The sequence below is a fragment of the Coregonus lavaretus genome, assembly GCF_964263955.1.
Source record: "Coregonus lavaretus genome assembly, chromosome: 23".
NCBI classification, from domain to species: domain Eukaryota; kingdom Metazoa; phylum Chordata; class Actinopteri; order Salmoniformes; family Salmonidae; genus Coregonus; species Coregonus lavaretus.
In genome coordinates, this window is record NC_140010.1 from 26,734,290 (window position 1) to 26,761,210 (window position 26,921).

Sequence of the window (26,921 nt, forward strand, 5' to 3'; positions counted from 1 at the left end):
TTTTACAAATCTAATTAGATCATATATTTATACTACTGAAGATGCTGTGTTTTAATTTTTAGAATACAGTACTGGGCTTACAGTGATGGACATTGGTCACAGTTCACACCTTGATGAGCCATTAAATTGGACAAAGCCAGCCGAAACTGGCTGAGGTTGGTGTTAATGGCTGTTGTTCTCCAGGAAGAAAATACATTCTTTATAACGAAAATAATCGTAAATAAAGGCAAGGATATAATATCAACAAGAAAATGGCGAATGGAACAAGTCACATTTAAATTGAAATTACCAGATTTAATTGAAACGACCAAATATCGGCCTTTAACCATCCGAGTATTTCATACAATATTCTGCCCATATTTCTATTTTTGAAGGACTTATATTAACGGATGTTTTACAGTGCCTTGCAAAAGTATTCATCCCGCTTGGCATTTTTCCTATTTTGTTCCATTACAACCTGTAATTTAAATGGATTTTTATTTGGATTTCATGTAATGGACATACACAAAATAGTCCAAATTGGTGAAGTGAAATGAAAAATAACTTGTTTCAAAGAATTCTAAAAGGTAAATAACGGAAAAGTGGTGCGTGCATACAGTGGGGAGAACAATAAAATGTCATGCAATAAAATGCAAATTAATTACTTAAAATCATACAATGTGATTTGCTGGATTTTTGTTTTAGATTTCGTCTCTCACAGTTGAAGTGTACCTATGTTAAAAATTACAGACCTCTACATACTTTGTAAGTAGGAAAACCTGCAAAATCGGCAGTGTATCAAATACTTGTTCTCCCCACTGCATGTATTCACCCCCTTTGCTATGAAGCCCCTAAATAAGATCTGGTGCAACCAATTACCTTCAGAAGTCACATAATTAGTTAAATAAAGTCCACCTGTGTGCAATCTAAGTGTCACATGATCTCAGTATATATACACCTGTTCTGAAAGGCCCCAGAGTCTGCAACACCACTAAGCAAGGGGCACCACCAAGCAAGCGGCACCATGAAGACCAAGGAGCTCTCCAAACAGGTCAGGGCCAAAGTTGTGGGGAAGTACAGATCAGGGTTGGGTTATAAAAAAATATCAGAAACCTTGAACATCCCACAGAGCACCATTAAATCCATTATTAAAAAATTGAAAGAATATGGCACCACAACAAACCTGCCAAGAGAGGGCCGCCCACCAAAACTCATGGACCAGGTCAAGGAGGGCATTAATCAGAGAGGCAACAAAGAGACCAAAGATAACCCTGAAGGAGCTGCAAAGCTCCACAGCGGAGATTGGAGTATTTGTCCATAGGACCATTTTAAGCCGTACACGCCACGGAGCTGGGCTTTACGGAGTGGCCAGTAAAAAATAAATTGCTTAAAGACAAAAATAAGTGAACACGTTTGGTGTTCGCCAAAAGGCATGTGGGAGACTCCCCAAACATATGGAAGAAGGTACTCTGGTCAGATGAGACTAAAATTGAGCTTTTTGTCCATCAAGTAAAACGCCATGTCTGGCGCAAACCCAATACCTCTCATCACCCCGAGAACACCATCCCCACAGTGAAGCATGGTGGTGGCAGCATCATGCTGTGGGAATGTTTTTCATCGGCAGGGACTGGGAAACTGGTCAGAATTGAAGGAATGATGGATGGCGCTAAATACAGGGAAATTCTTGAGGGAAACCTGTTTCAGTCTTCCAGAGATTTGAGACTGGGACGGAGGTTCACCTTCCAGCAGGACAATGACCCTAAGCATAGTGCTAAAGCTATACTCGAGTTGTTTAAGGGGAAACATTGAAATGCCTTGGAATGGCCTAGTCAAAGCCCAGACCTCAATCCAATTGAGAATCTGTGGTATGACTTAAAGATTGCGGTACACCAGCGGAACCCATTCAACTTGAAGGAGCTGGAGCAGTTTTGCCTTGAAGAATGGGCAAAAATCCCAGTGGCTAGATGTGCCAAGCTTATAGAGACATACCCCAAGAGACTTGCAGCTGTAATTGCTGCAAAAGGTGGCTCTACATAGTATTGACTTTGGGGGGGGGGGGGGTGAGTAGTTATGCACGCTGAAGTTCTGTTTTCTGGTCTTATTTCTTGTTTGTTTCACAATAAAAAGTATTTTGCATCTTCAAAGTGGTAGGCATGTTGTGTAAATCAAATGATACAAACCCCAAAAAAATCCATTTTAATTCCAGGTTGTAAGGCAACAAAATAGGAAAAATGCCAAGGGGGGTGAATACTTTTGCAAGTCACTGTAGGTGCAGTAGGCTATAGGCCTACATAGACTACTGTAACATTTATTTTCTTTTTTATATATACTCTCAAACTGCAGCAGTCAAATAATGTAAGCAAAGAAGCAAACACGGATTGTATTAACGGATGTGTGCTTACAATTAAATATAGAATTACATTTTAATCATGAAATGTATTCACAATTGCATGGCATGATGATCTCTGCTCGGCTTCAAATGCCCAGATCAATACATGGAGTAGATGTGCTCAAAGCTGCCCTCTGGTTGTTCGAACGAGCATTAACGGTAAGCACTGTAACACACCGTGCCGTACCACGCTATACTGCAGTATTACGCAACTTTTTATTGAGGAACCACTAGGGAGCTATTTGGGACACAGACAAATGTGCATGACTAAAAGAGCCCTATTCAGACACTCATGGACCCTTACCCTCAGTGCCATCTTCATCTTGAGGGTGGAGCTAGGCCCAGAGCTCTTGAGATCGAAGCGCTGGTGCAGCGTCATGTCCTCAGCCTCTAGGAGACGGGCTAGGGGCAGGCTCAGAGTCCCCAGGGAACAAGCATGTTTCTCATCCTTTACCTGAGGGGGGACAGGGGGCACATACATTAATTTTTTTATATATGAAAGCGGAAGTTTACCAGGTGTCAAGTTACTGTAAACTCTAGTGCACTTACAAATAGGCTGTGTACAGGTACGACAGTAGCTGGAATTTATAGACCCGGACACTAAAAGCTGGGAAATTCCCTCTCATGCTCCGTGCACCCCGAATTTCATAGATATGCTGAGTTTAGTAAATTCCTGCAAACCAGTATTTTCATGCATTGCTAAACCAGCAGACAAAATCCGCTAAATCCCACACCATAATCACACTAAATCATCTGTAAAGCCATACTATAGCCATAGTGTGCATCACAAATACTCCCTATTTAGTGCACTACATTTGACAAGAGCACTATTGGCATAGAGTGCACTAAATATGGAATAAGGTGTCATTTGGGATGCCAAAGTCTCCACTATAATCCCACTTTTGTCAAAATCAGATGTAAGGCCACACCTGTCTTCCCAGTGGCCTACTTGGTGTGTGAACTGCTGACTGTTCATCATTTTGCAGATAGCTGTTGACACATCAACCAGGATTAAGGAGCAGGGCAATTTGTGACTTGTTTAAGTTTTAGTAAGTGGCTGTATGGAGGGAGAGTGGTTTCACCTCTCCTAGGCAATCAGCAATTAGTACAGGGAGGTGTGCTCTCCACCGCTGCTAGGCAGTTAGTGTTAGTACTTCAGTCTCCCCTGGTTTCTCAGTGGCAGCTGTAAGCGGCGGTCGTGTCAGTGGCGGTTTTGTCACAAAACTAAGACCGTCACCGAAACAAAGACTGTTCTGACGAGTTCTTCGAAGAAGGAAAGAGGAAGGCTCCACACCACTCTCTCACTTTAATATCTTACCTAGTTATTTTCTTATGATCTCATTTTGCTCTTTTGTAGCTTTGGCAACTATGTGTGTGTTTTCTATACCTGTTCGCTCATCTCCCTGTAGGCTTTACAGACGCTTCCCACCCCTTGGCTGCAACCCTTCTAATTTAGTGTACCCTGCGCGCACAACCCATGTGGAATTCCGGGTCTCTGGCAGCATTTGGAACTGCCAATCTGCAGTCAAGAACGCAGAGTTCATCTCAGCCTATGCTGCCCAGTCCCTTGACTCTTTGGCCCTGACAGAGACATGGATCACCCCAGAGAACACTGCTACTCCAGCTTCTCTTTCTTCATCTGACTACGTTTTCTCTCATAGTCTAATCGCATTTGGTTGTCGCGGTGGTGGCACAGGTCTACTCATTTCTACTAAGTGTAGATTTTCTCTTTTCTCCCTCTCTCACCTGTCCATCTCCTCATTTGAATTCCAAGCTGTCACTGTCACTTGTCCACTCGAGCTTAACATTATTGTCATCTATCGCCCACCAGGTACCCTTGGAGAGTTCCTCAATGAGTTTGAAACCTTGATAAGCTCATTTCCTGACGATGGCTCACCGCTCTTCGTACTTGGCGACTTCAACCTCCCGATGTCTGCCTTCGATTCATTTCTTTCCAACTCTCTCTTTCCCCTCCTTGCCTCTTTTGACCTCACCCTTTCCCAATCCACTCCAACTCACAAGGCAGGCAATATGCTTGACCTCATCTTTACTAGAGGCTGCTCGCCTACAAATCTCACTGCAACCCCCCTCCAGGTCTCTGATCACTACCTTGTTTCCTTTTCTGTCTCCAACCCTAACCACTCAGCCCCTACCAATGGTCATGCACCGTCACAATCTTTGCTCTCTCTCTCCCACTACCCTCTCCTATAATTTCTTCCTTCTGCTAAATCCTTCTCCCTCCTGTCTCCTGATTCGGTCTCCTGATTCTGCCTCTTCGACTCTACTCTCCGCCATTTCCGCATCCTGACTCACACCGCCCCTTTCCTTCCTTCCTCCCGGCTGGCTCGGCCCTCCCCTCCTGCTCCGTGGCATTGTGAGCTTACAGCTCCCTCCTCTCTTCCTCTGTATCCGCTGCTAAAGCCACTTTCTACCACTCTAAAACCTTCTCCTCCTACCTCCTTAATCCTCCACCCCCTCCTCTCTCTCTGCGGGCAACTTTGTCAACCACTTTGAAAAGAAGGTTGAAGACATCCGCTACTCATTCACTCAGCCTATTGAGTCCACTGGTCTCACTCACACATAACTACCCTACGCCTTGACCTCTTTCTCCCCTCTCTCTCCAGATGAAATCCTGCAACTAGTGAGGTCTGGCCGCCCTGACAATCCAACACTCAACTCATCTGATGTCAAAAACTATAGACCTGTACCCCTTGTTTTTTTTTCCAAAATAATTGAGCGTGCTGTCTCTGATCAACTTTCTCATTATCTCTCTGAACAATCTTCTTGACCCTAACCAGTCAGGCTTCAAGACGGGTCACTCAACAGAGACTACTCTTCTGTGTAACGGAGGCTCTCCGCACTGCCAATGCTGACTCTCTCTCCTCTGTTCTCATCCTCCTAGATCTATCCGCTGCCTTCGAAACCGTGAACCATCAGATCCTCCTCTCCACCCTCTCAGGGCTGGGCGTCTCGGGCTCTGCACACTCTTGAATTGTATCCTACCTGGCAGGCCGCTTCTACCAGGTGACGTGGAGAGGATCTGTGTCTGCACCACTTACGCTCACTCCTGGTGTCCCCCAGGGCTTGGTTCTAGGCCCTCTCCTCTTTTCTCTATACATCAAGTCACTCGGCTCTGTTATATCCTCACATGGTCTCTCCTATCATTGCTATGCGGCTGACACTCAACTACTTTGCTCCTTCCCCACTTTCTGACACCCAGGTGGCGACACGCATTTCTGCGTGCCTGGCAGATATCTCAACTTGGATGTCGGGCCACCACCTCAAGCTCAACCTTGACAAGATGGAGCTGCTCTTCCTCCCGGGGAAGGCCTGCCCGCTCAAAGACCTCTCCATCACGGTTGACAACTCCAGTGTCACCCTCCCAGAGTGCAAAGAACCTTGGCTTGACCCTGGACAGCACCCTGTCGTTCTCTGCAAACATCAAAGCAGTGACTCGTTCCTGCAGGTTCATGCTCTACAACATCCATAGAGTACGACCCTACCTCACACAGGATGCGGCGCAGGTCCTAATCCAGGCACTTGTCATCTGTCGTCTGGACTACTGAAACTCGCTTTTGGCTGGGCTCCCCGCTTGTGACATCAAACCCTTGCAACTTATCCAGAACGCTGCAGCCCACCTGGTTTTCAACCTTCCCAAGTTCTCTCATGTCACCCCGCTCCTCCGCACACTCCACTGGCTTCCAGTTGACGCTCGCATCCGCTACAAGACCATGGTGCTTACCTACGGAACAGCAAGAGGAAATGCCCCTCCCTCCCTTCTGGCTATGCTCAAACCCTACACCCCAACCCGAGCACACGTTCTGCCACCTCAGGTCTCTTGGCCCTCCCGCTCAGCCCAGTCCAAGCTCTTCTCTGTCCTGGCACCCCACTGGTGGAACCAGCTTCACTCTGAAGCTAGGAGAGCAGAGTTCCTACCCATCTTCCAAAAACATCTGAAAACAGTGTCTTAAATAATCCTCCTCCTCACCTCGACCACTCCCCCCAAAAATAAAATAAAACCTGAACCAGCACTTGCACTTTCTATGCCTGTGATATTTTCCCACCTAGCTATCTTAAGATTAATGCACTAACTGTAAGTCGCTCTGGATAAGAGCATCTGCTAAATGACTAAAATTTTAAGTGTATAGCCATAGAGGTCAAATTAAATGGGAAACAATTTGAGGTCACTCAGTAGGAAAAGCATGCCTACAACCCTTACCTCAATCTTCAGCTCTTGGATTTTTGGGTTGTGGATGAGGAAAGGGAAGGCCTCCTCCCATACAGGCTCGTTGGTCTTATACCTTGTCTGGTTGGGGAAGGACCATGTTAGAGGCAGTGAAAACGACCAGGAATATGCTATTCACATGGCATTGCAGTATGTTGTTTATATAATATACAAATATATGGGAACTATATAGACTAAGAAACATGGTCTGTTGGCTTACCTTGCTGTCGTATGTTTTGTGCCCGACTGTGAATTGGACAAAAGGATTCGGGATGTTGATCACTTTTTTACCAGACTGAAATGTAAAGAACAGGTATAAAAACGCAGAATAACCTTTTGAACTGTGAGATAACTTCATCGGTACTACTTTATCACCCTATCCTTGTCTCATCATATTTAATATACACATGTTTAAATATCGATTAACTTAATTTATTTAATTATGGAGCATCCCAAATTTAGAATGGTTGAATTATAAAATTGTTCTATATTTCTGAAATAAAGTTTCTGTTAATATTAAAAACGAATTATGTGGCCTGATATAAGGCCCCATATTCATCCCTCATTGGCTCAATATGGCAGCATACAAACTTGAGATCAGGAAGTAAGTAGTGTAGTTACATAATTGTCTATAGAAAAAACCCATAACACCAGGAAATAGAGTTGAAATTGGAAGAGAGAGGAAACGCTTATATAAAGATAGATTTTCTTGGGGTGTTAATTATCTCATACAACACAGTTGTTACATACATCATCAGAATATTAGAATATGGTGCATGGAAGGCAGTTTTAGTCCACAAACACAATTAGTACAGTTTGGGGTTTGTTAATTAATAACACAAAACAAGGAACCCAAATCAACTGGCAAGGCATTTTGAATGCTCCAGCAGCAGTCCTGTAGGAATACATGGGTGGGAAACAACTTGTAAGCAATACTCCTCACTGGGATATAATCAGTCAATAAAGTTTATGCTAGTCTAGTCAACTGAATTGCTTTCCACTTTCACAAATTGCTTACTACTTAATAATCAACAGATTTGTATTCAGGAAACGAGTATCAACTGATCAATACTAAATCCATGTCCTAACGGATAACGCACATAGCCTACAGCATGGTACTGTATTTGGTTCCCCTACTAAAGTGTTATTCTCTGGTCACAGGGCTAATTGCAGTGTGTGTCTAGGCCCTGTTAGAATACCTTAAGAATGCATCTGTAAGTGAGTGGACAGATGAAAACATAGCTTCGACTCCATCGCTTCCTGTGTTACGGGAAGGGTGCTTTTTAAGGTATTCAAACTTGGCCTCTAGTCTTCCTCAGTGTGTCTGTCTGGCTAGCTCTGCATGCACTGTTGTTACATTACCTTGATGGCCTTACTGACTGAGGCCTACTTCAAACCGTCATGGTTGAATTCTAAAGGATTGCGCTTTTTCCCCAAGGCATGAGAGAATGAACACACTAGGTTAGTTATTAGGAGAGGGCATGCAAGAGGAGGAGGAGGTGGTTAAATCATGGAAGGAGCGACGATGAAGGCCACACACCTGACCACACCAAAACCAGGACAACAGGTAGAGACAGACAGAGACACAAAAACAACATGATGAACGCAAGGTTAATGAATAGAGGTTCCCCAAATTAATCACGAAGAGTATTGACAGTGACATACCCAGGAAAATCATTATGGGAGATTAAGAGGAGCATACAATATAGAGAAAACAGAAGGACCATTCCAACACTGACAAAGCAGTCCAGTGACAGGAGTGAGATGGTCTTTGTGAAAAGAGTGTAATAATTGGGGTAGGCTGCAAAATTCTGGTAACTTTCAACATTTCTAAGTTTTCTAGAAATCCCAGATGGAGGAATTTTGCAACCCTAAATGGGGATATTTATGGTGTTTTGTATGTACACTGAGCAAAAATATAAACAACATATAAAAAGTGTTGGTCCCATGTTTCATGAGCTGAAATAAAAGATCACAGAACATTTCCATAAGCATAAAAAAGCTTATTTCTCTCAAATGTTGTGCACAAATGTGTTTACATCCCTGTTTGTGAGCATTTCTCCTTTGCCAAGATAATCCATCCACCTGACAGGTGTGGCATATCAAGAAGCTGATTAAACAGCATGATCATTACCCAGGTGCACCTTGTGCTGGGGACAATAAAAGGCCACTCTAAAATGTGCAGTTTTGTCACACAACACAATGCCACAGATGTCTCAAGTTTCTAGGGAGCGTGCAATTGGCATGCTGACTGCAGGAATGTCCACCAGAGTTGTTGCCAGAGAATTGTATGTTTATTTCTCTACCATGAAACGTCGTTTTAGAGAATCTGGCAGTATGTCCGACTGGCCTCACAACAGCAGACCACGTGTAACCACGCCAGGCCAGGACCTCCACATCCGGCTTCTTCACCTGCGGGATCGTCTGAGACCAGCCACCCGGACATCTGATGAAACTGTGGGTTTACACAACCAAATAATTTCTGCGAAAACTGTCAGCAACCGTTTCAGGGAAGCTCAGCTACGTGCTCGTCGTCCTCACCAGGGTCTTGAGCGGTTTACTGACAACATTGTGAACAGTGCCCCATGGTGGCGGTTGGGTTATGGTATGGGCAGGCATAAGCTACAGACAACGGACACAATTGCATTTTATCGATGGCAATATCAATGCACAGAGATACCGTGACGAGATCCAGAGGCCCATTGTCGTGCCATTCATCCGCCGCCATCACCGCATGTTTCAGCATGATAATGCACAGCCCTATTTCGCAAGGATCTGTACACAATTCCTGGAAGCTGAAAATGTCCCAGTTCGTCAATGGCCAACATACTCACCATGTCACCCATTGAGCATGTTTGGGATGCTCTGGATCGACGTGTACGACAGTGTGTTCCAGTTCCTGTCAAGCAACTTCGCACAGCCACTGAAGAGGAGTGGGACAACATTCCACAGGCCATAATCAACAGCCTGATCAACTCTATGCGAAGGAGATGTGTCGCGCTGCATGAGGCAAATGGTGGTCACACTAGATACTGACTGGTTTTTCTGATCCACACCCCATATTTGTATTCCCAGTCATGTAAAATCCATAGATTAGGGCCTAATTCATTTATTTCAATTTACTAATTTCCTTTATATGAACTGTAATGCATGTTGCGTTTATTTTTGTTTAGTGTACATCTATGTCATTCCAGATACTGTACTATCTCTTGATGGGTAAATGGAGTAAAGTCAATCTCTTGATGAGTACTTTCATACAACACAGACATCACTTCTAGCAACAAATTAATCTACAGTACAAATTAATAATAATGTTAATCCAGAGTGAAGCATTGCATTCAGTACTTTGCATAATATCCTTGCATTCTGTATCATATTACCTATTCATTTTGTGTTGTTAAAAATGACATTCTTGTTGTCGACTACACATCTCTGGAGCATAGTTAGCATCAATGGTGGCTGGTGAGGTGAGGACGGCTCATAGTAAATGGTGGAAACCATGTGTTCAAAGTGTTCGGTAACATTCCATTTATTCCACTCCATCCATTACAATGCGCCCATTCTCCGATTTAAAGTGGTACCAGCCACCACTGGTTAACATGTCTTGATAAGTAATGTCAATGATGACAGGCTGAGTTTAAAGGCTTTTAGACTAAGTACTGTGGTTTTATTTGATTTGGGACGGGTGTGTTAGAGGATATTGGAGTCGGGAGATGCTCTGAGATCACTAGTTATGTCTGGAATTTAAGAGAGACTGGGTGAGAGTCCCATGATACAATGCTGCCCTCTAGTGAGAGAGTGTTTGTTGCTGAGGCAGGAATGGCTGGGTGAGCGGGATGGAGGGAAAGCAATCCACAGAGAGGTCTCCCTAACAAGCCTCTTTCTTTTGTTAATATATTTTATACAAGGCATCATTCTATGACCATGACTGATAGCCTCACTGTCAAAATCACTATCTTTTTAATGTAAAATGATTTTCTTTACAAGAACTTCATTTGTGCAGAAATTCGTCATATGACAATCAACATGCTTATTGGTTACTTTCTTGTTTCAATCGTCGTTACCAAAAAATCACACTGTGGCAAAATAAAACTAGGATGCAATATGCCAGAGGACTCACATATTAGGTCCTATAGAGAGAGGCAGTATTCTCACAAAAGACTAGGCCCGAAGCTCTCCGCTCTTTTAAGTAGCCAGAACCCAAGTTCCCCTCAAACACACTCTTCAGAGGAGGGAAACAGAGAGAAGAAACCAAAGAAGAAGAGGAGTCTGAAAAGAGAAACGTGAAGCAGGGTTTGCCTATGCTATGCATCTATGCAAATAGAGCCAAAACGAATTATGTTATTTCACAGGTGATATAGAAAGAAAGCTTCAGGTACAATAATGTATCCCTTTGGCAGACTATTAGTGTGAGGGACTAGTTGAGATGGAGGGAATAGAGGTAGAGAATATTAACATTATTATGAGAGGGGGAAGGGAAGAGGTCAGAGGAAGAGGAGGAGGAAGAGGAAGAGGAGGAGGAAGAAGTTGGGGTGAACTGGGTGGTTCATACCGTCTCATGACTAGTAGACAGGCACAATAATGCCTCATGTTTTGTGGCCAGCAGAAAACTTGACATTGCCATCTCATAACTAACAAGTCAATGAAGTTGTGCGGAGATAAAGCAATGTTTTTCCTATTCTTCTTGTGACTTTACCACAGGTAGAGTGACTTACTGGAAGGTTCCTTGCCGAGTCCAGGAAGACCACCAGCACGGCAGACGACAGGCCGTCGTTAGCCTGGCCTTTATCAGCCTTGATGCTGGTCAGCACCTGGGAGAGGACACAGCCAAAGTAGGCCCTGGTCAAAAGTAATTGACTATATAGGGAATAGGGTGCCATTTGGGGCGCGAACCCACAGCATTTGGTGTTACAGGGATCTATGAGCGGAAATAACAATGGCCGGAACGGAGCAAATGGAATGGCATCAAACACTTGGAAACCATGTGTTTGATGTATTTGATACCATTCCAGCAATTTCGCTCCAGTCATTACCACGAGCCCGTTCTCTCCTATTAAGGTGCCACCAACCTCTCGTGGAGTAGACTAATGGTACAGATGTTAAATAAGAACTACAGAGTTCAAACAGGGTGAGCACTCCCTCTTGGATTCCCCAATTTATCCCTGTAATCTACATAGTTTAATCTACTCACTCATTCTCCAGTGGATGGAGGAATATTTAGACCTATTAATGTTAAGTGTCTTAAAGCTGAAGGACTGAAAACCATTAACATACAGACTGATCTAACTGTGTCCCAAATGGCATCCTACTCCCTATGGGCCCTGGTCAGAAGTATTGCACTATATAGGGAATGGGGTGCAATTTGGGATGCAAAGTACACTGCTCAAAAAAATGAAGGGAACACTAAAATAACACATCCTAGATCTGAATGAATGAAATAATCTTATGAAATACTTTTTTCTTTACATAGTTGAATGTGCTGACAACAAAATCACACAAATTATCAATGGAAATCAAATTTATCAACCCATGGAGGTCTGGATTTGGAGTCACCCTCAAAATTAAAGTGGAAAACCACACTACAGGCTGATCCAACTTTGATGTAATGTCCTTAAAACAGGTCAAAATGAGGCTCAGTAGTGTGTGTGGCCTCCACGTGCCTGTATGACCTCCCTACAACGCCTGGGCATGCTCCTGATGAGGTGGCGGATGGTCTCCTGAGGGATCTCCTCCCAGACCTGGACTAAAGCATCCGCCAACTCCTGGACAGTCTGTGGTGCAACGTGGCGTTGGTGGATGGAGCGAGACATGATGTCCCAGATGTGCTCAATTGGATTCAGGTCTGGGGAACGGGCGGGCCAGTCCATAGCATCAATGCCTTCCTCTTGCAGGAACTGCTGACACACTCCAGCCACATGAGGTCTAGCATTGTCTTGCATTAGGAGGAACCCAGGGCCAACCGCACCAGCATATGGTCTCACAAGGGGTCTGAGGATCTCATCTCGGTACCTAATGGCAGTCAGGCTACCTCTGGCGAGCACATGGAGGGCTGTGCGGCCCCCCCAAAGAAATGCCACCCCACACCATGATTGACCCACCGCCAAACCGGTCATGCTGGAGGATGTTGCAGGCAGCAGAACGTTCTCCACGGCGTCTCCAGACTCTGTCACGTCTGTAACGTGCTCAATGTGAACCTGCTTTCATCTGTGAAGAGCACAGGGCGCCAGTGGCGAATTTGCCAATCTTGGTGTTCTCTGGCAAATGCCAAACGTTCTGCACGGTGTTGGGCTGTAAGCACAACCCCCACCTGTGGATGTCGGGCCCTCATACCATCCTCATGGAGTCTGTTTCTGACCGTTTGAGCAGACACATGCACATTTGTGGCCTGCTGGAGGTCATTTTGCAGGGCTCTGGCAGTGCTCCTCCTGCTCCTCCTTGCACAAAGGCGGAGGTAGCAGTCTTGCTGCTGGGTTGTTGCCCTCCTATGGCCTCCTCCACGTCTCCTGATGTACTGGCCTGTCTCCTGGTAGCGCCTCCATGCTCTGGACACTACGCTGACAGACACAGCAAACCTTCTTGCCACAGCTCGCATTGATTTGCCATCCTGGATGAGCTGCACTACCTGAGCCACTTGTGTGGGTTGTAGACTCCGTCTCATGCTACCACTAGAGTGAAAGCACCGCCAGCATTCAAAAGTAACCAAAACATCAGCCAGGAAGCATAGGAACTGAGAAGTGGTCTGTGGTCACCACCTGCAAAACCAGTCCTTTATTGGGGGTGTCTTGCTAATTGCCTATAATCTCCACCTGTTGTCTATTCCATTTGCACAACAGCATGTGAAATGTATTGTCAATCAGTGTTTCTTCCTAAGTGGACAGTTTGATTTCACAGAAGTGTGATTGACTTGGAGTTACATTGTGTTGTTTAAGTGTTCCCTTAATTTTTTTGAGCAGTGTAGATAAAGGCAATACCTGATCAAGCTTTTCACGAGTGGGATGAAGAGACAGCCACTCCAGTTTTAAGTGCAGCTTTCCGGACTCCACTTCCTCCAACACAAACCACTGGAATGGAACAGACGGAATTCAGTGTGTTGGATGATCACAGATGTTTACAATTGAGTGTTTCCATTGAGAAAGAAAGGAGTCATAAAACAAAAAGACACATTACCTCATCAACCTTCTGTTCATTCTGAAGTTCAGCGACATCTATCAATAACCTGCAAGGGAAATATACACATGCTTTGAGTTCATTGGAGAGAGTGGCTGATCCATGATAGCTTTATGCGCTACAGCAGAAGTCATGCTTGATGTTAAAGTGATTTTGATGATGAGGAAAGATCCCAAACGATTAGGATCTATCACTTACCTTCCTAAGAAATCATCCTGGTCTGGGTCCTCATCAAACAGCTCTATCTCCAGGTTATTTGGTCCTGAGTTTTCATACACCATAGACTGAAGGTCACATTCAAACAGGCATTATTACAGTTAGACCTTCTCAGTTGCATACAGGGCATCATGTTGGTAATGTACTGTAACGTAGTTAATGTCAGACAACCCACCCATTCCAACATTGTAAAAGAGTCCCATTCAGTTAATTCAATAAAGACATTCCCTCTCATACTATCAATTTTTTCCCCAACGTAACAATCATCTTCAGAAAACTTCCTGCACCACTTTGTGGACACTTTAAAATATTTTCTCTACCTCATAGACTTCGTTCCACTTCGGATTGATGGTCTTCTTGATCACCTTGCTCCGAAACAGCTGGTTGTTGATGTGAAGGACCCCGTACGGGTCTGACTTGCCCTTGATCATCCCTCCCAGGAACATATCCTTCGCTAACAGGTCCTGGGCCTCTAGGAAGTGAATCCTCAGGACGCCCTGGGAGGAGAGAGACCAAAATCACTGAGTTCATACATATATTATAGTGATTTAATTATTACATTAACAAAATTGGAATTCAATACTGCCATAAGGGATGGGTTGCATTCTAACATAACAAAACAACGGTAGGAAATTAATTGATTCATTCATCAGGCTCGGCTTCATACAGTGGAATGTGTGTCTTGCTTTCAGACTCAGTGTAGTGTGTGTGTGTGTGGTTAGTGGGACTCTTCCGTCCGTCCCTCCCTACCTTAGGTATTGGGAAGCGAAGCTGAGAGAGCTGAGCCTCTCCCACCAGAGGAATGGTGATGCGGTTAGGCATGACCAGGTAGCTGTAGATGATGTCCTGGATCAGGTTATCACACAGGCCACTGACGGGGGACAAAGAGAGACAGGTTATAACACACACAGGCCAGGAGACACAGAGACACAGATAAAAAAACATCTTCCATTCAGGCTGATGCTACCTCCATCCCGTTTCAACCAACATTCTACGTCTCAAATGGCACTATATTCCCTATATAGTGCACTACTTTTGACCAGGGCCCATAGTGAATAGGGAGAAGGGTGCCATGTGGGACACTCCATTTCAAGCAGATCATTACCCCCCCCCATGGAAGTGTCTTGTAGCACTGACACTTAACAGTGATCTGGTGACTGATTTGGTGATTTTCAAGACTGATAACCAAGCAGAAGAGGCAGAAGAGGCTTCACAGAAGTGGGGGGGGGGGCTTGATCAAAATTAGTGCACTATATAGGGAAAAGGGCGCCATTTGAGATTCAGTCCATGAATGACAGCAGAAGCCAAGGGCACTGTCACACTCTGAACCCTAGAGAGGAGCCCAACCACAAGTTAAACAAGTCCTGCATTCGGAAAGTATTCAGACCCCTTGACTTTTTCCACATTTTGTTACGTTACAGCCTTATCCTAAAATTGATTACATTATTTTCCCCCCTCATCAATCTACACACAATACCCCATAATGACTAAGAAAAACTGGTTTTTAGAAATGTAAAAAAAAAAAAAAATTACAGCCTCGAGTCTTCTTGGATATGACGCTACAAGCTTGGCACACCTGTATTTGAGGAGTTTCTCCCATTCTTCTCTGCAGATCCTCTCAAGCTCTGTCAGGTTGGATGGGGAGCATTGCTACACAGCTATTTTCAGGTATCTCCAGAGATGTTCGATCGGGTTCAAGGCTGGGCTCTGACTGGGCCACTCAAGGACATTCAGAGACTTGTCCCTAAGCCACTCCTGCGTTGTCTTGGCTGGGTGCCTAGGGTCGTTGTCCTGTTGGAAGGTGAACCTTCTGTGGTCCTGAGAGCTCTGGATCAGGTTTTCCTCAAGGATCTCTCTGCACTTTGCTCCATTCATCTTTCCCTCGATCCTGACTAGTCTCCCTGTTCCTGCTGCTGAAAAACATCCCCACAGCATGATGCTGCCACCACCATGCTTCACCGTAGGGATTATGCCAGGTTTCCTCCAGACGTGACGCTTGGCATTCAGGCCAAAGAGTTCACTCTTGGTTTCAGCAGACCAGAGAATCTTGTTTCTCATGGTCTGAGAGTCCTTTAGGTGCCTTTTGGCAAACTCCAAGTGGGCTGTCATGTGCCTTTTACTGAGGAGTGGCTTCCATCTGGCCACTCTACCATAAAGGCCTGATTGGTGGAGTGCTACAGAGATGGTTGTCCTTCTGGAAGGTTCTCTCATCTTCACAGAGGAACTCTGGAGCTCTGTCAGAGTGACCATCAAGTTCTTGGTCACCTCCCTGACCAAGGCCCTTCTCCCCCGATTGCTCAGTTTGGCCGGGCAGCCAGCTCTAGGAAGAGTCTTGGTGGTTCCAAACTTCTTCCATTTAAGAATAATGGAGGCCACTGTGTTCTTGGGGACCTTCAATGCTGCAGAATTTTTTTGGTACCCTTCCCCAGATCTGTGCCTCGACACAATCCGGTCTCAGAGCTATACGGACAATTATTTTGACCTCATGGCTTGGTTTTTGCTCTGACATGCACTGTCAACTGTGGGACCTTATATAGACAGGTGTGTGCCTTTCCAAATCATGTCCAATCAATTGAATTTATCACAGGTGGACTCCTATCAAGTTGTACAAACATCTCAAGGATGATGGAAACAGGATGCACCTGAGCTCAATTTCGAGTCTCATAGCAAAGGGTCTGAATACTTACGTAAATAAGGTATTTCTATTTTCTATTTTTAATACATTGCAAACATTTCTAAAAACCTGTTTTCGCTTTGTTATTATTATACTGTGTGTAGATAGATGAGGATTTTTATTTATTTAATCAATTTTAGAATTGTAACGTAACAAAATGTGGAAAAAGGGAAGGGGTTTGAATACTTTCTGAATGCACTGTATTTCAACTAGAGCCAAGACAAAGCTTATCATTGTTGTTGTTTTTATCACACTGCTTTGTTTTATCTTGGCCAGGTCGCAGTTGTAAATGAGAACTTGTTCTCAACTGGCTTACCTGGTTAAATAAAGGTGAAATAAAAATAAATAAAATAAATAAAGGGTGAATCCAAACCAGTCAATTATCAGTTTCTCTAATGCCCACTAGATGGCAGCATTGTAGTGAATGGAGAATTCCTTCATTGGATGCGTGTTAGTCCCTCAGAGCTGGGTTTAATTGTTCAGCAGAGCCTCCCCCATCCCGTCCTCAAAACAACTCTGAGGTTACAATATTCTGTGACGTCAATAAAAGGAGGTTGTTTTTAGTGAGAACGTGTGTATCCGAAATATGTGGAGTCCATCCCGCACATTTCTGGGTTTATCTGCAGAAGGAATTTATTGATTTCTGGTGTTCAACTGCTATAAGTTTTCAACAAAGATAATTAGTAACAAATGTAAGTAACTTTGCATTTTGTGCTCAGTCCTTTCTTTTTGTCTGTTTGTAGGAAAAGGTCAGCAAAGCTACAATTCAACTTTTTAAACTCAGAGCGTGTCTGTGTGTTGGGGAAGTAGAAAACAAAACAAAACACACACCACACAAACACTCACGGGTGACCGGAGGTGCCTGCTGTTTGCGAGAGAGATGCAAATTATACCAGAGGAAACATGAGCCTCACACACAGAACCCCCTCTGTCTGTCTGTTCACACACACCCACCCACACGCACGCGAAAAGGGTGGAGTAATGCAGGTTTCAGGTTGAACACACACACACACACACACACACTGGTGTTTCCTTCAAACCTGTAGAACGAGGAAGGCTACATTTCACAGGGCGGAGTCTGTCAAACCCACAATGTGTCTCGTACCAAAACAAAATGACACACCAGGCACTATACTCATTTGTTTAGTTGTGGTCCTTGATCAGGGCACAGCTTCTACATTATCTATCAAACCACCACAGCCATCTAGGCCTATACATGTCTCTATTGAATTAAGTGTATTCAAATGTCCCCATTCAAATTTCTGGATGGCCCACTGTACAATGAGGATCCTGTCTGTGTGGCGTGTTGTTCACTTCTAACAGTATATTCCAGGGAAAATAACCTGGACAACTGTATTTACGTTCGTCCATTGGTCTTTGTTTTTATTTGACCCCCATTTTGTTTGGCGTAAGTGAGCATATCACTTGCAGATAAGTTTGATAGGTAGCCATTTACACTCGTACCTGTACACTGGTTGAAAATGGCACTGATAAGCACCTCAATTGGAACGCAGTGGCTGTACAGTAACATTCTATGAATGACGTCAGAGTTCAGGGTCTCCGCTACACAGCGCTGTATGGGGTTTGACTGACTTGAGCACTGCACGCGACAAGAAGTTGCCCACATCCCTCCTGCTAGTTGGGCAACTTTTGAAAAAAAAAAAGGTCAGTGAGGGAAATGCTGTAAATTAAGAGGACTCAATGTATTTTGAAAGATTAGAATTATAATAAATACCGCTAAGCAAGCCAAACAACCGTGAATTAAAATGTGCATTTCACATTTTCATTTAATAAAACTCATGTCATATACAGTGTCAATGTTTATGATCCCTCTGTGTGATATACAGTTACTAGATGACATGGCGTCAAACCCTGGGTTGTTCTGAACAGAATACGCCTATTTGTCTTATTGTGAAGAAAATTCACAGTGGCACACCTGAAAGCACTCCTTTCTATGCGCACCATAATTACGATCTGTTTCTCTGAATTTCCTTGTGAAAGCCTAACACTAAGATCATATTTTTTTACTTTCTAGTCATGTTGACAATAGAAAAAGCTTTCAAATGATGCCCACCTGACCCATATTGCAATTTATAATAGGCAATTTTTGGACTGCGTAAACAACAGTAATTGTGTGATTGCTGCAACGCAGGGTTGTGTTCCAAAACAAAAACAACTTTCAAGTGTCCTTGCTCTAGTTCCTCAATGGCACAGCTAGGAGAGCTCAAAAGCACCTTATAGTTGAAGAGTGCATTGGAATTACTTCGGAACTGTGCACACTTTGGAGAGGTGTGGCCACTTGGAGACACCACTTAGTCCTCTCAATCAAACCCTTTTATTTGTGTCCTGTTGCAGCTACCCCACATTTACCATGAATATTCTTATCATGTTACTGAATGTATCCAGAGTATTTTCAGATTTCGTTATCAACAAATGCGGCGAAAAGTACAGTGAATGTAAAATGCACATAAAATCAACAGTGTAATGTTTGGATTCAGTCTTGTCAGGTTAACTGTTGTGTCCTCAACGTTGGTCTAATAATTTACCCCAAATCTCCAAACTGTTCCCTTTCAATTGCTACCATGCTTATGCTTTTCATATTTCTTCTGTTAGAAACATTGCAATTTATCCATATAGGCCAATTCCCACGAGTGTAAAGGGTAAAAACACCCCCAAATGAGAACGCTATTGAACAGAACATGAGTTGTGAAATGTTGAAACAAGCTAGCTCTGGGGTATAGTAGCGTGGACACTCCCCTCCATAAAACGCATTCGGAAAGTATTCAGACCCCTTCCCCTTTTCCACATTTTGTTACATTACAGCCTTAGATAGATAGAATAAATGTTTTTACTCATAAATCTACACACGTTACTTCATAACGACAAAGCGAAAACCGGTTTAGAATTTTTTGAAAATGTATTAAACATAAAAACTGAAATAAATAAAAAGGCAGGACAGCCCGCTTGGAGTTTACCATAAGGCACCTAAAGACTCTCAGACCATGAGAAACAAGACTCTCTGGTCTGATGAAACCAAGATTGAACGCTTTGGCCTGAATGCCAAGCATCACGTCTGGAGGAAACCTGGCACCATCCCTACAGTGAAGCATGTTGGTGGCAGCATCATGCGGTGGGGATGTTTTTCAGCGGCAGGGACTAGGAGACTAGTCAGGATCGAGAGAAAGATGAATGGAGCAAAGTACAGAGAGATCCTTGATGAAAACCTGACTGGGGTGAACCTGCTCCAGAGCACTCAGGACCTCAGACTGGGGCGAAGGTTCACCTTCCAACAGGATAACGACCCTAAGCACACAGCCAAGACAACGCAGGAGTGGCTTCGGGACAAGTCTCTGAATGTCCTTGAGTGACCCAGTCAGAGCCCGGACTTGAACCCAATCGAACATCTCTGGAGAGACCTGAAAATAGCTGTGCAGCAACGCTCCCCATCCAACCTGACAGAGGTTGAGAGGTTCTGCAGAGAATAATGGGAGAAACTCCCCAAATACAGGTGTGCCAAGCTTGTAGCGTCATACCAAAGAAGACTCGAGGCTGTAATCGCTGCCAAAGGTGCTTCAACAAAGTACTGAGTAAAAGGTCTGAATACTTATGTAAACGTAATATTTCTGTTTATTTTATTCATTCGCAAAAAAATCTCGAAAGCTGTTAATCCCTTTGTCATTATGGGGTATTGTATGTAGATTGATGAGGGGAAAAAACAATTTAATCAATTTTATAATAAGGCTGTAATGTAACAAAATGTGGAAAAAGTAAATGGGTCTGAATATTTTCCAAATGCACTGTATGTATTTGGACAGAGAAGCTAAAATTCTATATTTGGGTCTATACTCCAGCATTTTAGATTTGAGATGGAATGTTTCATTTTAGGTGACAGTACAGCCTTCATTTGAAGGTAATGAGTATGTTCATACATATGTTTCACCATTTAGAAATGAAAGCACTATGTATCTAGTCCCCCCATTTGAAGAAGTCATAAGTATTTGGACAAAAGTTTAGTATTTGGTCCCATATTCCTTGGACACAATAAAACATTTTAACTTCACTGTCTAAATACATATGGAGGGGAGTTTATGTGATAGCTACTTTTCCGCTAATAGCACACCCTCCACCACATGGCTGCTTTGCTTAGAGCTGCTCATGGAGCTGTGACCTCACAGTGGTGCACGACTACTTTTAACACACAGCAACAGGGGCTACATCCCAAATGGTACCCTATTCTTTATGGGCCCTGGTCAAAAGTAGTGCTCTATATAGGGAATAGGGTGTCATTTGGAACACAACCAGAGAGAGCCATGATGACCATTCCCCCTCCACATCTCCCACAGACTGCAGCCCTGTCTGAAAGAGTGGATCAGCCTGTGTTAGCCATTTATACCTACCATGGTTTATTACCACACAATTTCTCAAATGGTGAGAAAGTGTTGACATGCCTACCTCACCATCACCACCAGCCCTGAAAGCTGCCACCTGGCCCTCTCTCCACAACAATGAGGCCTTCATGTTCATGTTCCCTCCTGTCTGTTTGTCCTGCCTTGTTTGTGTCCCAAATGCTACCCTATTCTCTATAATAGTGTACTACTTTTGACCAGGCCTGGTCAAAAGTAGTGCACTATATAGGGATATAGGCTGTCATTTGAGATGCATCCCTGGTTGTCATCGCAGGAGGGACAGAGCTGTTTTCATTCCAGGCACAGGAGCCAGCCCAGCCCTGAATAAACTATCTAAACAGCCTAGTAAGCCGAATCAGCCTTTAGCCTTTCACTGGCACAATGAACTGCATGATATAGATATAGATACCTTCCCCTCCTCCTCTACCTCCTCCCTTCATCCCTGGTAAAATGGTTGCCTCTAATCTATTAGCCTATTTGGACTGATGACAAGCTGTGCATCCCAAATGTCATCCTATTCCCTACATGTACATGTAGGGAATAGGGTGACATTTGGGACGCACAGAAAGTATTCATACCCCTTGACTTATTCCACATTATGTGGTGTTACAGCCTGAGTAAAACATTTATAACCATAATCAGATGGCGCCGTAGGAGATGGCTGCCGTTTTACGGCCCCCTAACCAATTGTGCTATTATGTGTGTTTTTTCACATTATTTGTAATTTATTCTGTACATAATGTTTCTGCCACCTATGACCAAAAAGAGCTTCTGGATATCAGGACAGCGATTACTCACCTCGTATTGGACTAAGATTTGTTCTTCAACGAGTCGGACGCAAAGGATATTCTACAAACACCCGACAAGGCCCAAATCCCTGTTATTCGCATGAGAAAAAGATATCGTGGACGTAGGTCGGGGTGTCTTGTAAGGATCCGATGGCGAGCAAGTAATCTGCCTCTTCCATCAGTCCTATTGGCCAACGTACAATCATTCGAAAACAAAATGGACGACCTAAGATCAAGGATATCCTACCAACGGGACATTAAAAACGGTAATATCTTATGTTTCACCGAGTCGTGGCTGAACGACGACATGGATACCATACAGCTGGCGGGATATACGTTACATCGGCAGGATAGAACGGCTGACTCCGGTAAGAGAAGGGGTGGCGGTCTGTGTATATTTGTAAACAACAGCTGGAGCACGAAATCTAATACTAAGGAAGTCTCGAGGTTTTGCTCGCCTGAGGTAGAGTATCTCATGATAAGCTGTATTTACCAAGAGAGTTTTCATCTATATTTTTCGTAGCTGTCTATTTACCACCAAAAACCAATGCTGGCACTAAGATTACACTCAATGAGCTGTATAAGGCCATAAGCAAACAGGAAAACGTTCATCCAGAGGCAGCGCTCCTAGTGGCCGGGGACTTTCATGCAGGGAAACTTAAATCCGATCTACCTAATTTCTACCAGCATGTTAAATGTGCAACCAGAAAAAAAAATATATATATATATAACTCTAGACCACCTTTACTCCACACACAGACGCGTACAAAGCTCTCCCTTGCCCTCCATTTGGCAAATCTGACCATAATTCTATCCTCCAGATTACTGCTTATAAGCAAAAAATTAAGCAGGAAGCACGAGTGACACCAATCTATTCCCCCTCAGGAGACTGAAAAGATTTGGCATGGGTCCTCAGATCCTCAAAAGGTTCTACAGCTGCACCATCGAGAGCATCCTGACTAGTTGCATCACCGCCTGGTATGGCAACTGCTCGGCTACCGACCGCAAGGCACTATAGAGGGTAGTGCGTACGGCCCAGTACATCACTGGGGCCAAGCTCCCTGCCATCCAGGACCTCTATACCAGGCAGTGTCAGAGGAAGGCCCTAAAAATTGTCAAGGACTCCAACCACCCTAGTCATAGACTGTTCTCTCTGCTACTGCACAGCAAGCGGTACCGGAGCGCCAAGTCTAGATCCAAAAGGCTTCTTAACAGCTTCTACCCCCAAGCCATAAGACTCATGAACACTGTATGCGCGTTCGGTAGCCTGATTGCGTCCAGACTGAGGAGAAATCCGCACACAATGCATCACTGACCACCTCCCGAAGTGGTCAGACAGATCTGAACACAATCAGACCACAAAGTGACTTTTGTGCGTCTAGACCGGTCATTTCAATGCGATCTTCGTATTCTGATAGCAGAAGTCGCATGTATGTGTCAGGTGAAGACACAACCTAAGAGCTTTGCAGACATGGATTGTATAATATTTGCACATGATTCTTTTAAAAATTCTTCAAGCTCTGTCAAGTTGGTTGTTGATCATTGCTAGACAGCCATTTTCAAGTCTTGCCATACATTTTCAAGCTGATTTACATCAAAACTGTAACTAGGCTACTCAGGAACATTCAATGTTATCTTGGTAAGCAACTCCAGTGTATATTTGGCCTTTGTTTATATTGTCCTGCTGACAGGTGAATGTCTCCCAGTGTCTGTTGGAAAGCAGACTGAACCAGGTTTTCCTCTAGGATTTTGCCTGTGATTTCTGTTTCTTTTTATCCTAAAAAACTCCATAGTCCTTACCGATGACAAGCATACCCATAACATGATGCGGCAGGTAGCCTAGCACTTAGTGCGTTGAGACAGTAACCGAAAGGTTGCTTGTTCAAATCCCCACGGCGGCAAGGTTAAACCCCCCACAACAACTGCTCCCCGGGCGCCGATGACATGGACGTTGATTAAGGCAGCCCCCCGCACCTCTCTGATTCAGAGGGGTTGGTTAAATGCGGAAGACACATTTTGGTTGAATGCATTCAGTTGTGCAACTGACTAGATATGCCCTTTCCCTTACCATGCTTAAAAATATGAAGAATGGTACTCAGTGATGTGTTGTGTTGGATTTGACGCAAACATAACTCTGTATTCAAGACATAAAGTTCATTTGTTTGCCACATTTTTGCAGTTTTACTTTAGTGCCTTATTGCAAACAGGATGCATGTTTTGGAATATTTTTATTCTCTACAGGCTTCCTTTTCACTCTGTCATTTAGGTTAATATGGTGGAGTAACTACAATGTTGTTGATCCATCCTCAGTTTTCTCAGATCACAGCCAATAAACTCTGTAACTGTTTAAAGTCACCATTGGCCTCATGGTGAAATCCCTGAGCGGTTTCCTTCCTCTCCGGTAACTGAGTTAGGAAGGAGGCCTGTATCTTTGTAGTGACTGGGTGTATTCCAAAGTGTAATTAATAACTTCACCATGCTCAAAGGGATATTCATTGTCTGCTTTTTTTATTTGTACCTAATCTTCCAATAGGTGCCGTTCTTTGCGAGGCATTGGAAAACCTCCCTGGTCTTTGTGGTTGAATCGGTGTTTGAAATTCACTGCTCGACTGAGGGAACTTACAGATAATTGTATGTGTGGGGTACAGAGATGAGTTAGTCATTCAAAAATCATGTTAAACACTATTATTACACACAGAGTGTGTCCATGCAACTTCTTATGTGACTTGTTATGCAAATATTTTCTCCTGAAACATATTTAGGCTTTCCATAACGAAGGGGTTGAATACTTACTGACTCAAGGACATTTCAGCTTTTCATTTTTAATTCAATCTGTAAAAATTTCTAAAAACATAATTCCACTTTGACATGATGGGGTATTGTGTGTAGACCAGTGACATAAAATCTAAATGTTATCCATTTTAAATTCAGGCTGTAACACAACAAAATGTGGAAAAAGTCAAGAGGTTTGAATACTTTCTGAAGGCACTGTACATAGTGCACTACTTGTAGTGTACTATCTAGGGAAAGGGTTGCCATTTGGGATGCAGACATGGATACAATTAATGTGTCCTGTAACTGTGGACAACGCCCTCTGAATAGACCAATACGAAACCTAATTCCCCTAACACGCCTATATTATGGGTTAGGCCAGTTCCACACCACAACAGTAATAAGAAGCAGTCGTGCAGTTGTCACTTACTTCAAGCCTGGAATGTCCAGCATATTTGTGAGGCCTGTCCAGTTTATGTCCAGAAACTAAAAGGAAAAAGAAAACATGTCTTTGAGTAACAGAGAAAAACAAAGCAGAACTCCGAGGAACTCTAGGAAATCTATAGGGTGTGATAAGCCCAAACAGAGTGGAACTCCTACTGTGTGCACCACAAACACTGACATTTCATTTAAACTCATCTCATTTATGAAGTCAAGTAAAAACCAGCTCCTTGTCCTCTAAGCTTACGGAGAGCATTCTCACTAGGAGGGCATCATCCTGCTCCATTGTACTGGTAAACAATAAGACTAGCTATTTCAGTACACTAATGCAGAGAGGACATGTATATGATGGGTAGGCTCTAGCTTTGTGTTTCTCCTGCATTTCTGCAACCCTAGTTAACTAAGCACTGAATAATAAGGCTACTGAAGGGCATCAAACAGCTTTATGTTTTAATCGAGTTCTCATCTAGCTAATATTCTCATTTAGCTATTTGTGGTCCTCTGTAGCTCAGCTGGTAGAGCACGGCGCTTGTAACGCCAAGGTAGTGGGTTCGATCCCCGGGACCACCCATACACAAAAATGTATGCACGCATGACTGTATGTCGCTTTGGATAAAAGCGTCTGCTAAATGGCATATTATTATATTATTATAATTATTATAAATGAGTAGAAATTATGACACAGACACAATTAGTATAATATCAATAGTTCAAGTCGTTTTCTAGGAGTTTAACTAAGCATAAACACTTGCAAAAAAATCTAAGAAAATAATTACCAATTTGTATTTAAGATTGATGAGAGTTCTGTTTTAATAAGGGAGTCTATAGAGAGAGAAGACAAACAGTAAATCTATCTCAGTGACTCAGAAGCAGCTTGGAAGCAGCTCAACAGCTAATAAAAGCTTGTCCATGAGGAGTACAGTTTCCTAGTAAAACACAACAGTGCACTCATTCACAGCAGCATAAAAAAACTACCCTAAATACATTAATTTGAACTGGTTCTAACTGACATTTCCAGAGCAATAATTTATCCTTTATAATCAAAGATGTGATCCACTTTCATCATGTCATATGTTTGAAGACAGCTACAAGTGACTACTACAGTCTCTGGTAAAATAGTTATTACTTTGACCTGAACAGCAAACACGGACATTAACTTTAAAAGCGCCATCTAGAGCGGAAAGCAATTTCTTGAGGAAAATGAGCACTGTCGAAAAGATTGAAACACTGTACAGGGAGACAGATAGAATGCTTACAAGATTCTCTCTACAGTAACTTAATTCTGTACTGGTTTTATGGAAGGCAGGACTGTAGGCTGTACAGTATGTGGCAAGCATTGTCTGTATGTCAAAATGGCACCCCAGCCTGGTCTCAGAGAGCAAAACGTATTATATGTTACTAAAATCCGCGCCACTCAATTTAGTATGATATGTTACTTTACGTTAGGTTGCATTGACTAGAAGCAACATCGTAAATGTAAATCAAGAACACTCAAATTAGTATGATAGGTTATGTTTGGTATGGACAATAGGTTACTTAAGGTCTAGCAACCCAAAGGTTTATTGTTCGAATCTCATCATGGACAACGTTAGCATTTTAGCTAATTAGCACTTACTATTTCTTAGCTACTTTGCAACTACTTAGCATGTTAGCTAACCCTTCCCCAAACCCTAACCTTTTAACCTTACTCCTAACCCTAACCTTAACCCATAACCTAATGTACAGTTGAAGTCGGAAGTTTACATACACCTTAGCCAAATACATTTAAACTCAGTTTTTCACAATTCCTGACATTTAATCCTAGTAAAAATTCCCTGTTTTAGGTCAGTTAGGATCACCACTTTATTTTAAGAATGTGAAATGT

The 26,921-nt window shown here is 43.3% G+C and overlaps 1 protein-coding gene across 1 annotated transcript in view; it reads right to left on the reverse strand.

Moving 5' to 3' along the window:
- The window catches only part of LOC311150645 (extended synaptotagmin-2-like), a 77,478-nt gene that overhangs the window by 14,430 nt on the left and 36,127 nt on the right, over nt 1-26,921 (reverse strand). Inside the window, exons 8-17 of the mRNA XM_084188137.1 lie at nt 25,047-25,102; nt 14,727-14,847; nt 14,297-14,473; nt 13,959-14,044; nt 13,761-13,809; nt 13,565-13,654; nt 11,309-11,404; nt 6,814-6,888; nt 6,588-6,674; nt 2,673-2,822 (exon numbers count right to left, since the gene is read on the reverse strand). Coding sequence (XP_084044263.1) covers nt 2,673-2,822; nt 6,588-6,674; nt 6,814-6,888; nt 11,309-11,404; nt 13,565-13,654; nt 13,761-13,809; nt 13,959-14,044; nt 14,297-14,473; nt 14,727-14,847; nt 25,047-25,102 — 987 coding nt within the window. The remainder of the gene's footprint in view (nt 1-2,672; nt 2,823-6,587; nt 6,675-6,813; nt 6,889-11,308; nt 11,405-13,564; nt 13,655-13,760; nt 13,810-13,958; nt 14,045-14,296; nt 14,474-14,726; nt 14,848-25,046; nt 25,103-26,921) is intronic.